Source organism: Diadema setosum, chromosome 5 (genome assembly GCF_964275005.1).
Source record: "Diadema setosum chromosome 5, eeDiaSeto1, whole genome shotgun sequence".
In the NCBI taxonomy this organism is placed as follows: Eukaryota; Metazoa; Echinodermata; class Echinoidea; order Diadematoida; family Diadematidae; genus Diadema; species Diadema setosum.
This window is the reverse complement of record NC_092689.1, coordinates 20407216-20420087: the sequence shown is the minus strand read 5'-3', so window position 1 is coordinate 20420087 and position 12872 is coordinate 20407216. Positions and strand designations below refer to the sequence as shown.

Below are 12872 nucleotides of genomic sequence, written 5' to 3'. Positions count from 1 at the left end.
TGCTAACAACGTAATGGAATCCACATAAGTTATATTAATTAAATGTAATTACTATTCCAAATAAAATAAAAATAAGTTTACCTTATTTAGTTTTCCACAGTAAAGATATCAACGAAAGAAAAAAAGGGGTATTTTACTTTAAAATACACCAATAAAATCTTTTACAACAAACTTGCATTATGAAGATCTTATTCTTAAAGATCAAAAATTTGAAAAAAAAAATATTAAAAATGATAATAACATTTGAAAAAATAATAAGAATCTATTATGAGTGTAATGTATAATCAATTGTATTGACTTCTTCTCTTTAACCAGTACTAAACTAAAATAACAACAAAACACACCCATTATACAAGTTACTAACTACTGTACCACTAATTCTACTTTGTATACAGTGAAACAAACGATATCAATTAGAACTCGATCAGAATGAAATAAAAAGCTTGCAAACAATAATACAGCCAAGTGCAGACAACATTACCAGAAAATGGAATAAAGTCTTGGAGTTTTCAAATCGGCTTCCTCTCCTTTTTTTTCTCTCAAGAAGTAACATTGGTTCGGTATATTCTGCAACAGTATATCAGTTATCAGTAGTTAATGTTGATATTCTTCTTGTGTACCAGATCTTCCACATGTCTCTAACTGGACTTCCATCCTGAGATGCCTTTATAATCACGAAAAACAGTTTAAAAAGCATACAACAGCGAATATGAAAAAAAAAAAAAATCCGAAAAAAAAAAAAATCTGAAGCATGAAACAAGACACCTTGTTTAACTTCCTCTGGGAACGTCGGTATTTGCCGTTGGTGTTACGATCCTGCCCGAAGAATCTCTCGCCTTCAGAATGGCTGGGTAGATAAAAAAAGGCTTGAAGCCTTTTTCCTTGAGAGCTTTGAACTTGGTCAGCTGAGCCTTTCTTTGGTCCAACACCCGCTTAGACATATCATCGTTGACAAAAATCTTTCTGCATCTCTGGTCTGGGCCTGAAACAAACTTTATCAGCTCCTTCTTGACTCGTTCTTTTACTCGATAACTGTTGAACCCGATATGAATAGGGCGAGGGCGAGAGTTCTGCTGGTTGCTACGGTATGTAGGTGTGCGATGGATTCTGGAGGTCTCGTCTTCAATGTTTATGTTGATCTTGGCCTCAGCAAGTAGGAGCTTCACTGATTTCAAACTCGCGCTAGCCTCATGGGCATCATCTCCTTCCGTTTCTGGCAGATTGAAAATAACAATGTTAGATCTCCGCGAGCGGTTTTCTAGGTCGTCGATTTTCTCTTCTGCCTTAGCTAATGCAATTTCCAGTTTGCTTACTTTGTCAGATACCTCGCCAATCTCATGCTCGAGAAGGCCGTGGCTGTTTCGGCAATCCGCAGCCAGCTGCTCAAATCTAGCGTGCATACGGGCTTCAAACGCCCGGGCCCATGCCGGGGCTTGTTCTTCATCGTCCGGCATCGCTGTAGGTGCACTCAAGTTTTCGTTTGGAATCACAGAAACATCAGAAAGAGTGCCTGTTTTTACCTTTTTCTTCGCCGGGCTGGAGGTTGGGTCCATTCTTGCGTTCACAACTGTCCATACGATGTAAAAAATAGCAGTATTAAGACTAAAATTGAAATAAATTCAGGGCACGAAAATCCACACGTGTTCACGCGTTAGTGTGCGCTGCCATCTTTTTCACGGGTCATAACTTTTGATTCATAGGTCCATTTGTGACTAAACTTGGATGGTAGATGTCCCTTGGGGAGTGGATGGTCACCACAAAGTCAATGGTCACAAGCATGGGTCAACAAATTTTTAGAGCCCAATGTTAAGTTTTTATGGCGCGTTTCTATTATGGGTCATAACTTTTGATCCATAGGTCCGTTTGTGACTAAACTTGGATGGTAGATGTCCCTTGGGGAGTCGATCACCACAAGGTCAAAGGTCACAAGCAGTGGTCAATGAACTTTTAGAGCCCAATGTTATGTTTTTATGGCGCGTTTCTATTATGGGTCATAACTTTTGATTCAAAGGTCCGTTTGTGACTAAACTTGGATGGTAGATGTCCCTTGGGGAGGGATGGTCACCACAAGGTCAATGGTCATAAGCATGGGTCAACGAACTTTTAGAGCCCAATGTTAAGTTTTTATAGGGCGTTTCTATTATGGGTCATAACTTTTTACCCTTTTATATCTCTTTTTAGCTCACCTGAGCCGAAGGCTCAAGTGAGCTATTGCGATCGCCCTTCATCCAGCGTCCGTCGTGCGTCGTCCGTTGTGCGTAAACTTTTTACATTTTCATCTTCTTCTTGAGAACCCCTATGACCGATTTTCACCAAACTTGGCAGGTAGCATCCCTAGGGGGATAGGTTCTAAATTTGTTCAAATGGGCACCATGGCCCACCTGGGGGGGGGGGGGGCAGGGGGGCCCAAACCCCCTAGAATTAAGGAATCTTTAAAAATCTTCTTCTCTAGAACCAAAAGTGATAGGGCTTAGTTAATACTATGAGTTAGTACATTGATGACTGTAGTTTCAAGTTTGTTCAGAGTGGAATCAGGGGTGCCCCCCTTGGGACCCAGGGGAGAGGGCTTGTGAGGGGTCCTTCTGGGGCCTAAATTGTACATTTTCATCTTCACTTTGAGATCCCCATGTCTGATTCTCACCAAATTTGGTAGGTAGCATCCCTAGCAGGATAGGATCTCAATTTGTTCAAATGGGCACCATGGCCCACCTGGGGGCCCCCAGGGGGCCTAAACCCCCTAGAATTAAGGAATCTTTAAAAATCTTCTCTAGAACTAGAAGTGACAGGGCTTAGATAATACTATGAGTTAGTACATTGATGACTGTAGTTTCAAGTTTGTTCATGGGATTGGTGGAATCAGGGGTATCCCCCCCCCCTTTTGGACCCAGGAGAGGGGATGGGGATGGGTCCTAATGGGACCTGAATTGTACATGTTCATCTTCTTTTTGAAAACCTCATGATGAATTTTGACCAAACTTAGCAGGTAGCATCCCTAGGGGGATAGAATCTCAATTCCTTCAAATGGGCACCATGTTTCTCTTGGGGCCCCCTAGGCCCCCCCCCCCCCCCCCCCCCCCCCGCCACATTAAGGAATATTTGAAATCTTCTACTCTGGAACCAGAAATGGTAAAGCAAAGTTAATACCATGAGTTTGTACATTGATGACTTTAGTTCCAAGTTTGTTCATTGCAGATCCAGGGCTGCCTGCCCCCCCCCCCCCACCCTGGAGTTGAGGAGGGGGATCCATATATGCAGACATAAGTTTCCAATGTTCTCAGGTATGAGTGTGCAAGAATGCATGGAAGGTGAAATTGCGATACTCAGGTGAGCGCGTGACCCCCGGGTCTCTTGTTATCTATTACATCTCTTTTTTTGTCTGTTATATCCCATTCGTGTATAATTTCTTGTACGCGAATGGGCGAGACACATTATGGCACTTGCCTTGTTCTAAAGACAATGATCAAAGCGTCCGAACTTTTCAAGTCAAATTCAAAATACATTAAACAGAAATCAACAGCTCTGACATTTTCTAGCTCAGTGTTCTAGAAAATGAATTTCAAAAGCCGCAGACTCTCTAATCGTGTAAAAAATACACTGTAAATTCATTCTAGTGATAGTCAAATTTTGTTTGAATGAGTATTCATGAATAGTGATTGATTCTGTGTGGGCAGTTCAACAAGGCAGCTTTTACACAGTGTTTCCCATGAACATTCATCTTCATTTATGCAGTTTTAGATAGCGTGTAACTTCTAAGCTGGTAAAGCTGACATATTTACAGTATGTGTCATTTGAAGTAAGTGATACGTTCATTTTCATTTATTTTCATCAAGTGGATATGTAGTTAGTCAAAAATGGATATCATGACTATTCACAGTGTGTTTTATCATTTTGTACATCTTTTACCACATCACCAGGGATTATATGAATATGTCATTCCGTCTTGGATGGAGAAGGTAAAGCCAGGCAGTGTAGACGTTGACATCAAAATATTTGGCAGCCATGTTCCCAACATTCCCACCGACAACCTGCCAGCACAGTCCACTGTTCAAGTAGATGGCTTCCCTGCACCAAGGTGAGCTTACTTGATATTTTTTTTTTTTTTAAATATGTATTTATCAGCATTAGACTGGCTTGGCACATTTCCGAACAGGCAAAACCATCATTGTCTATAGTCTTTTACAAGTTATGCATTAGGGCACAAGAAAATGTTGTTTGTAGTAATCCTAAATATGCTTTTTTGTTGTTCTAGATGTTTGGCTGTTTCCAAAGCACTTGATGCACAACCTAAGAGTGCCAGAAAGCATATTTGCCACTTTAGCGTGCTGGAGTTGCAGTTGTGTCATGATAGGTATGGCAGTGATAAAAACTGACATATGACATTGTGTCAATGACTGGCCAAGAGAATCCAACACTGGTTTTAATTTTGTTAGAAAGAGCAGCCAACGGTAGCAAGTAAAATGTAACCAACCGCAACAGCAAACTGCAGTAGATGTTTCTGTGCTGTATTTCTGTGATTCTGATGTACTTCAGACACCTATGTAGCTGAATACTGTTTTATTCTTTCTTCTTCTTCTTTTTTGAGGGGAAATAACATAATTCTAAAAACTGCAGAATAAAACCCACTGAATAACTGTACAGAATGTCATTAACCCTGGTATCCTCATTTGCCCACTGTTCAGCATTGACCGCACCTACAAGCTATACTATGGTGGTGCCCAGAAGAGACCAGATGGTATGTACTCCAGACCAGTCATGGACACAGAGAATCAGGTGGTGGCCCTGGTTTCTGATAGCAACAGGAAAGATGTGAGGAACGCTGTGGAAGCTGCACATAAGGCTGCTCCAGGGTGAGTGAGTTCACTGCACTCACTGTGATTATTACTGTCTACAGGTATCCTCATAGTTTTTAAGGTACAATTGTAACTTCAAAGATAATAATTAGGAATGATTGTATTCCACAGACTTATTTCAAATCTTTCTTTTATTTCAAGGTATCTTTGAGTGATTCTTTTATCAAGTTTGTTTGAGGGTTGTTTAGCTCTCCTTAGCCAAAGGCTTGAGTGAGCTATTGCAATCCCTCTTTGTCCAGTGTCCAGCATGTGTCGTGCATAAACTTTTTACATTTTCATCTTCTTCTGAAAAACCCTATGACAGATTTTTACCAAATTAAGCAGGTAGCATCCTGAGGGCGATAGGATCTCAATTTGTTCAAATTGGCACCATGCCTTCCCCCCGTTAAGGAATCTTTAAAAATCTTTAAAAATCTTCTTCTCTAGAACCAGAAGTGATAGAGCAAAGTTAATACTAAAGGTAAGTATATTGATGACTGTTAAAGAGGTAAAACCAGAAAGACTCTGAGTTAATACATTACTAAATGCACTTTAAGGTTATTTATGGTAAATCCGGGGGGCTTGGCAGGGATTACATTTTGGTCTTTTTTTCTTTTTAAACTGCATAGTCAACTTTTCTACTACAGTGTTAATGGCAGGTATTTTTACCAGTGTGATGGAATGTGCAAATGGACACCATGCCCCCATGGAGGCCCTCAAAGCTGCCCCCTTCCCCAAGTTTGCAATCTTGGACAGGTACGGTAGAAGTCTGCAAGAATGCATGGAAGGTGAACTTGCAATACTCAGATAAGCGCAAGATTCTGGTTCTCTTTTATGCCTCCGCCACAAAGTGGTGCCGGAGGCATTATGTTTTCGGGTTGTCCGTCCGTCCTTCCGTCCTTCCGTCCATCCGTCCTTCCATCTGTCCATAATCAAATTTTGTGGACAGCGTAACTAAAAAACCTTTTAAGGTATCCTAATGAAACTTGGCATGTATGTGTATGAGGGGATGAAGTTGTGCCTATCAACTTTTGGGTGCTTAAGGTCAAAGGTCAAAAGGTCTAGGTCAAATGCTCTAGATTTCACTATTTCCCCCATATCTATGCAATGCCTGAATATATTGTCTTGAAACTTAGTGTATACAAGTACTACCCAATTCAGATTCTCTGGTCAGAGTTTCAGGTCATGAGGTCTAAGGTCAAAGGTCAGGTGAAAATGTTAAAATTTCACTTTTTTTCTCCATATCTTGGAAATGGTTCAAGGTATCTTCATGGAACATAGTATATATGCATGTACTGACTGGCAGTGATTATCAAGGGAATTTGTGGTCATTGGGTCAAAGGTCAGGGGTCAAAGGTCAAGATCAACTCTTCAAAATTTGACTATTTCCCTCACAGTTATGCAGTGCCTGCTGGATTTTTTCTTCTAACTTGGTGTATACATGTATTACCCAATAGAGATTCTCTGGGATTTTTTTTTTTTTTTTTTTTGCCAAAATGTCAAAGGTCAAAAGGTCAAAGGTCAAGTGAAATTGCTTCTTCCTCCATCTTGGAAGTGGCTCAAGTTGTCTCGAAACTTAGTACATATTTATGCATGTTCTGCCTGACAGTGATTCTCTTATGGATTTTAGGGTTATAGGGTCAAAGGTCAAGAGTCAAAGGCCATGAAAAAATGGTAGCAATTTACTATTCAATACAGAAATTGCACTTTTTCTCCATACCTTGAAAAATACTCAATCCATAAACTTATAAAATGGTCAAAGTCAAGTAAAAGTCCTCAAATCCCAAAATACATCCTCTCCCATTCATCCAATTAAACCTACATTGTAGGTCAAGGAAGGTGAACATTCAACACATTTGTGACAAACATGTCATTTTGATATTTTGCCAGTTATGTGAAACTGTCATCACACATTGTCCACATGTACTATAGACCTATTAGAAGAATCATGCATTATGGCAGAGGCATACAGTCACCGTAGAGACATTTCTAGTTTGTTTGTTTTTTTTAGAGGAGGTGGTCCTTCCTATATGTGGATTATACTATTCCATTCATGTGTGTCACTGTATTTGGTTGTGTGTAGACTTGTAATGTGTTGATTTTCATATTTTTCTGGGGAAAATGCAAGAGCTAAAACTTTTGCAATTTATCTGTGTATGTGTGTGATGTAAGGCATTTCAGAGAATGGAGCTGAAGTTGACTATATTTTAATTTGTGGGGTTTCTAATTTATGTTAGTTTAATAAGTTAAAAATGGGAGTGCCAGGAACTTATGGTATTGCACCTCAACAAGGCATTCAAACTGTACTTGCATGCAGCTGGGGCAAGAGAGCAGCTCACAACAGGGCCCAGATTGTGTACTACATGGCAGAGAACTTGGAGCAGAGACGTGATGAGGTTGCTCAGGGCATCGCCAGACTTACTGGACAGGACCTCAAGAGTGCCCTGAACGAAGTGGACTTGTCCATCCAGAGGTTGTTCTACTGGGGAGCCTATGCAGACAAATATGGAGGTACTGTGCAGGTAAGTTTATAATCCCACATCCCTTTTTTTTTTTTTTTTCTAGGTCTTGACATTCTGGATAGGGAGTGGGATGTGGACAAAAAAAAATCTAGTGACAGGCACATCACAGCTACACAGGAAAGAGCAAGTTTCTACCTTTGATATATGGGAAGGGTATGCTCGATTATTTTTGTTTTTTTAGCCAATAGTTTGTAGATTCTATGTGTGACAAATAGCAAGTCTTCATGTATCATTGTGGAGACTATAAAGACTTTGAGTAATGTAATTGCAGAGACAATTTTATTTGCCAGTGTTAGTCTTTAGAACTTATGTGACCCACTACAACAAAAGGATCCGAAAGTCGGGGGATGACGATTTTTTGAAAATGTCATTATTCCCTTACTCTTCCACTTTAATTTCATATACAACACGACTCATGAAAGTACAGTTCGACCTCGATTATCTGGCCTCCTTTTATCCGGAAATCTGTATTATCCGGACGCGTTCACACAGTGAAGGACTTTTTTTTTTCATCCAAAAATTGAGAAAAAACAGTAACTTTAACATCTTTTTAGATGTTTTCGGGTTTCCGTCCTTCCGTCTGTCCGTAATGAATTTTGTGGACAGCGTAACTAAAAAACCTTTTGAGGTATCCAAATGAAACTTAGCATGTAAGTGTATTAGGGGGTGAAGTTGTGCCTATCAACTTTTGGGTGCACACGCTCAAGGTCAAAGGTCAAAAGGTTAAGGTCAAATGCTTAGAATTTCACGATTTCCCTATATGTATGCAATGCCTGAAGATATTTTCTTGAAACTTAGTGTATACATATGTATTGCCCAATTCAGATTCTCTGGTGAAAGTTTGGGGTCATGAGGTCAAAGGTCAAGTACAATGTTCAAATTTCACTTTTTTCTCTAAATCTTGGAAATTGTTCAAGGTATCTTCATGGAACATAGTATATATGCATGTACTGACTGGCAGTGATTATCAAGGGAATTTGGGGTTCATGGGGTCAAAGGTCAGGGGTCAAAGGTCAAGGACAACACTTCAAAATTTTACTATTTCCCTCATATTCATGCAATGCCAGCAGGATTAATTTTTTTTGTAAACTTGGTGTATGCATGTATAACCCAATAGAGATTCTCTGGGATGTCTGTTTTTTGCTGAAAAGGTCAAAGGTCAAAATGTTGAAAGATCAAGTAAAAGTGCTGAACTTACTTCTTCCTCCATATCTCGGAAGTGACTCAAGTTATCTTGAAACTTAGTACATATTTATGCATGTTCTGCCTGACAGTGATTCTCTTATGAATTTTAGGGTCAAAGGCCAGATGAAAATGGTAACAATTTACTTTACAATACTGAAATTGCACTTTTTCTCCATACCTTGAAAATTACTCAATGCATAAACTTATGAAAGGGTCAAAGTCAAGTTAAAGTCCTGAAATCCCCAAGTACATGCTCTCCTATTCATCCAATTAAACCTAGGTCAAGGAAGGTGAACGTTCAACACATTTGTGACAAACGTCATTTTAATATTTTGCCAATTTTGTGAAAATGTAATCACACATTGTCCACATGTACTACATGTATAGACATATTAGGAGAAACATGCATTATGGCGGAGGCATAACAGTCGCAATAGCAACATTTCTAATCATGGATCTATTTCACTAATTTCATAAGATGTGCATGATAGGTTTCTCAATATCTAATGAGGTAAATATGTATGATTTTCACATAAATATATTCTTTATTTTTGTGAAGAAGGGAATACAATTTTGCGCAGGCTAGCATAGATTACACCACCGTTGCGGGGTACGCTACCTGCCTAGCTGCCAGTGCACTGGGACGGCAGCTTGGACAGCAGCTATATACATTTACATTGTGTCTCCCATATCCGGCCAATTTGCTTATCCGGATGAGCGCCGGTCCCAACATGGCTGGATAATCGAGGTCGAACTGTACTCGGTTGCAGAGGTATAGATGATTTTATAGCGCATGTCGAGTGGTTTAGGAAAGTGGATTACGAGAAAAACGCCTTCATAGTTTTCCTTTCAACGCTATCATGATCAAGGGGAGGTAAGACAGTTTTCACCTCTTGACAATAGAAGGTATGTTCCTAGCAACCTCCGCGATGTTCATTCAAGCTTAGCGCCAGCGGTCTACGCACAACTAATCAGTAACCAGGATGTCATGCACTGACCAATAAGATCACTCCCTTGTTGCAAGGGGCGGAGTCTATCTGCGGCCCTAGATCGTAATCTTCTGACACCTTTCTGTTCTGTTGAAAGTCGGAAAATCATGGTCTAGAAAAACGCTGATTTCTTGCCTTTCCTGTGATCACTTAGCTTCGAAATTTTGACAGATGATAGATGATACATTAGATTACAAAATTATGCCAAAAACAGAAATCTGATCATTTTGATCGATTTTGATGATCTGACTTCAAACTCAATTTTCTCGACTCAGCTTTAAAATCCTTTTGTTGTGGTGGGTCACTTACGCAGTTTTCTAACACCTATAAATTGTGACAGTTAAACTTTTTAGAGCTATGTGTTGATACACTACTTTCTCTTTTATCTGTCAAAAAATTCCTTCTCATCCACAGCATTGCTTTTCTTCTTTATGTGGCAGATTTTTGTCAAAATGAATGTGATTTTAAAAAGAAGGTGACTCATTCTTGATCCAATCACAATCAGGAAACCACCCTGTATGGTGCAACGGTCAAGATCCATGAACCTGTCGGGGTCATCGGTATCGTCTGTCCAGATGAGTTTCCCTTGCTTGCCTTCGTCTCACTCTTTGCCCCTGCTGTCATCAGAGGAAATGTTGTGGTTGCAGTGCCCAGTGAGAAGTATCCATTGCCAGCTCTTGGCTTCTACCAGGTAGGAGAAAAATTGTAGTCGATATACAATAAGAAGTTTTGGTAATATTTAACTATGAGGGGGAGAGAAATGGCAGTGCCAGTCACTGATTCCACCCAGGGTATAGTAACTGTAGTGCTGTTTGTTTGTTTGTTTGGGTTTTTTTTTTTTTCATCACTTCTGTTGTAATTGTGTTGGTTTTTCCTCCACAATGTTACTGCATGGACATATACATCACAGAGCCCTCTGTCTCATGCTAATTAATGAGTGGTGTTGAGGAGACATACCAGTAGTGTAAAGCATCTATTACTAGTACTTAAAATTCTATTTTGTTTTAAGAGTATAGTGTTTGAACAATCAATTGTCGTGATGGTGTATGTAAAATGTATTGGTACTGACAATTGACTCCCTGCATTCTCTGCCATCAGGTCTTTGACACCTCTGATCTCCCTGGGGGAGTGGTTAACATTCTCACTGGGGACAGTGGTCACATCACTAAGTACCTGACTGAGCACCAGGACATCCAAGCCATGTGGTACTTTGGTTCACCAGAGGGGTCAAAGTTTGTGGAATACACATCAGCAGAAAATCTGAAGAGAACATGGGTGAACTATGGAGCTGGTCGTGACTGGGCGAACAGAGTTCAGGGCCAGGGTGAAGAATTCCTCTATCATGCTGTGGAGGTGAAGAACATCTGGATCCCAATGGGGGACATCTATGCTAATTAGGTCATTACAGGGTATCTACAAATGTGGCAAGTTTCCACTGTGCTCCTTTACAGTGGTATCAAAATGTCAGTGTGCCATGGCAAATAAGATTTGACATGTGAACCTCTGTTATAACATAAATGATGTCATCTGAAGAGACCTAACAGGAAAACTTGCTCTTTTTGCTAACACGGTTGGACAAGATTCGTCAATACAATCAAATTATGAATCAGGTACTGTATTGATTCACCCAATTAAATAAAGGGACAGGTTCATATAGTATTTTTGGTGTACATTCAAAATGTAACCAAAGTTAACATGATCATGACAGGTAGAAATTTACAACATGAAAGTATGTTTGACAAATTTTTACATGGCAGTTTTTATTACTTTTGACTGCAGTTATGTAAGATTACTTATATTAGTATCCTACAATACATTGTTTACAAATTTGAATATTAGTACACTAAGTGCTTGTATCGAATGTCTTTGATCAGTGAAGTGTGAAAAGTGTCATATTGATATTACTCCCACTCTTCATATGAGAGTGGATCAGAGTAATGGTTGCTGGGAATGGAAGACATTTGCCAGAACTAAACATATTACATGTAGCAGTATTCTACTCTTTCATGCTTGTTCAGGAGCTCTTCAGGCAAAGTTGATATGATCTACATCAACATTTTCCTTGTCTTTGTGTTCTGACAATAATCATTCACTGCTTGTGGTGAGCACAAAGCAGCATTTGTCTCACTAACAAAATGTCCATCCCCATGACTTATGGTGTGGGGATGTCATATACTGAATCTGTTCCTTTAAACATGTAGGTATTTTGTTTAATCTATGTGTGAGCACTAGAACCTGCAAGAACTGAACAATTTGAATGATATACCAGTAAGCATGTATGCTTGCAAAAGCCGAAGAATAACGTGTAGCATTATGGTTCTTATCCAGTTCATTATTATACGTATGATGTGCTACATGGTCCTGATAACTGCCTTTAAACACTTCAGAGTCATTTATTGATGCATCCAGTAAGACTATATCCTTATGAAGCGTGATCGTGTTCTTGACAGAATTATCATCAAGCTTTGCAGTGTCAAAGAGTTAAGGTAGCATTGATAGTGACATGCAGGATAGAGTTGTTTTATTTTTGCAGTGTATCAATATCCTGAAAATTAACTTGTGACATGGAAGAGCACCTGAGAGGTACCCCTAATATTCTTCTGTTTGTCAATTCCCTTCATAACTTAAAAGAAATGAATTTTAAACTCACCACTCATGCAGTTCAGTCTCAAATTAATTACATAAATGCCCTTTTTATGTATGTGTTTTCCTTGTGTGCATCCACTCATTATAGCCGTTAGAAAATTGTCAAAGCCATGCAATAGCGAACATGAATACAGCATGTATGCTACGTAAGGATTGCATGTATATGACATGTGTAACAAGTCCAGGTGAGGTTTTTAATGTCCGTAAGATTTTGCACTTTCATATGCTGTACATACAACTATGCTCTTGCGATATACAGTAATAGCATGCATAGCGTATGGGCAATGTAGTGTACGTGTTCGATTGAGCTTTGAATAGTGACTGTACTTGCACCATGTTACAAAGTTTCAAAGTTGTGTATTGAGTACCCTGGTATGTAGGAAAATATTAGGAAGCCCCATAATGCACCATGTGTCTGAACCCGCCCTTGGCCTATCTGGTGAGTGTATGGTACATGTACATTGTACATAGCTACACCTGGCCAAGCCATCGTGTATGTACATAATTTATACTACACACAAAGACCCATGCAAAAATATCCAATCTGTGAGACCCAGGCCTATCAATAGTGCCTGTTGACTAGTCTACATTCAAGATGTACACACTTTTTAGTGCAGTTTGCAACATGCCTCTTATAGTTCTTACTCATAAAGACTGTCACACTCTTATATTTTCAGAAGACACTAGAACAATGTTCTTCC

The 12872-nt window shown here is 39.5% G+C and overlaps 1 protein-coding gene across 1 annotated transcript in view; it reads left to right on the top strand.

Annotated features, from left to right (window-relative positions):
* The window catches only part of LOC140228627 (aldehyde dehydrogenase family 16 member A1-like), a 49925-nt gene extending 37983 nt beyond the window's left edge, over positions 1-11942 (top strand). The window contains exons 9-13 of the mRNA XM_072308874.1: positions 3915-4072; positions 4680-4847; positions 7147-7351; positions 10031-10216; positions 10624-11942. Coding sequence (XP_072164975.1) covers positions 3915-4072; positions 4680-4847; positions 7147-7351; positions 10031-10216; positions 10624-10923 — 1017 coding nt within the window. The 3' untranslated portion in view covers positions 10924-11942. The remainder of the gene's footprint in view (positions 1-3914; positions 4073-4679; positions 4848-7146; positions 7352-10030; positions 10217-10623) is intronic.
* The last annotated feature ends 930 nt before the right edge of the window (positions 11943-12872 follow it).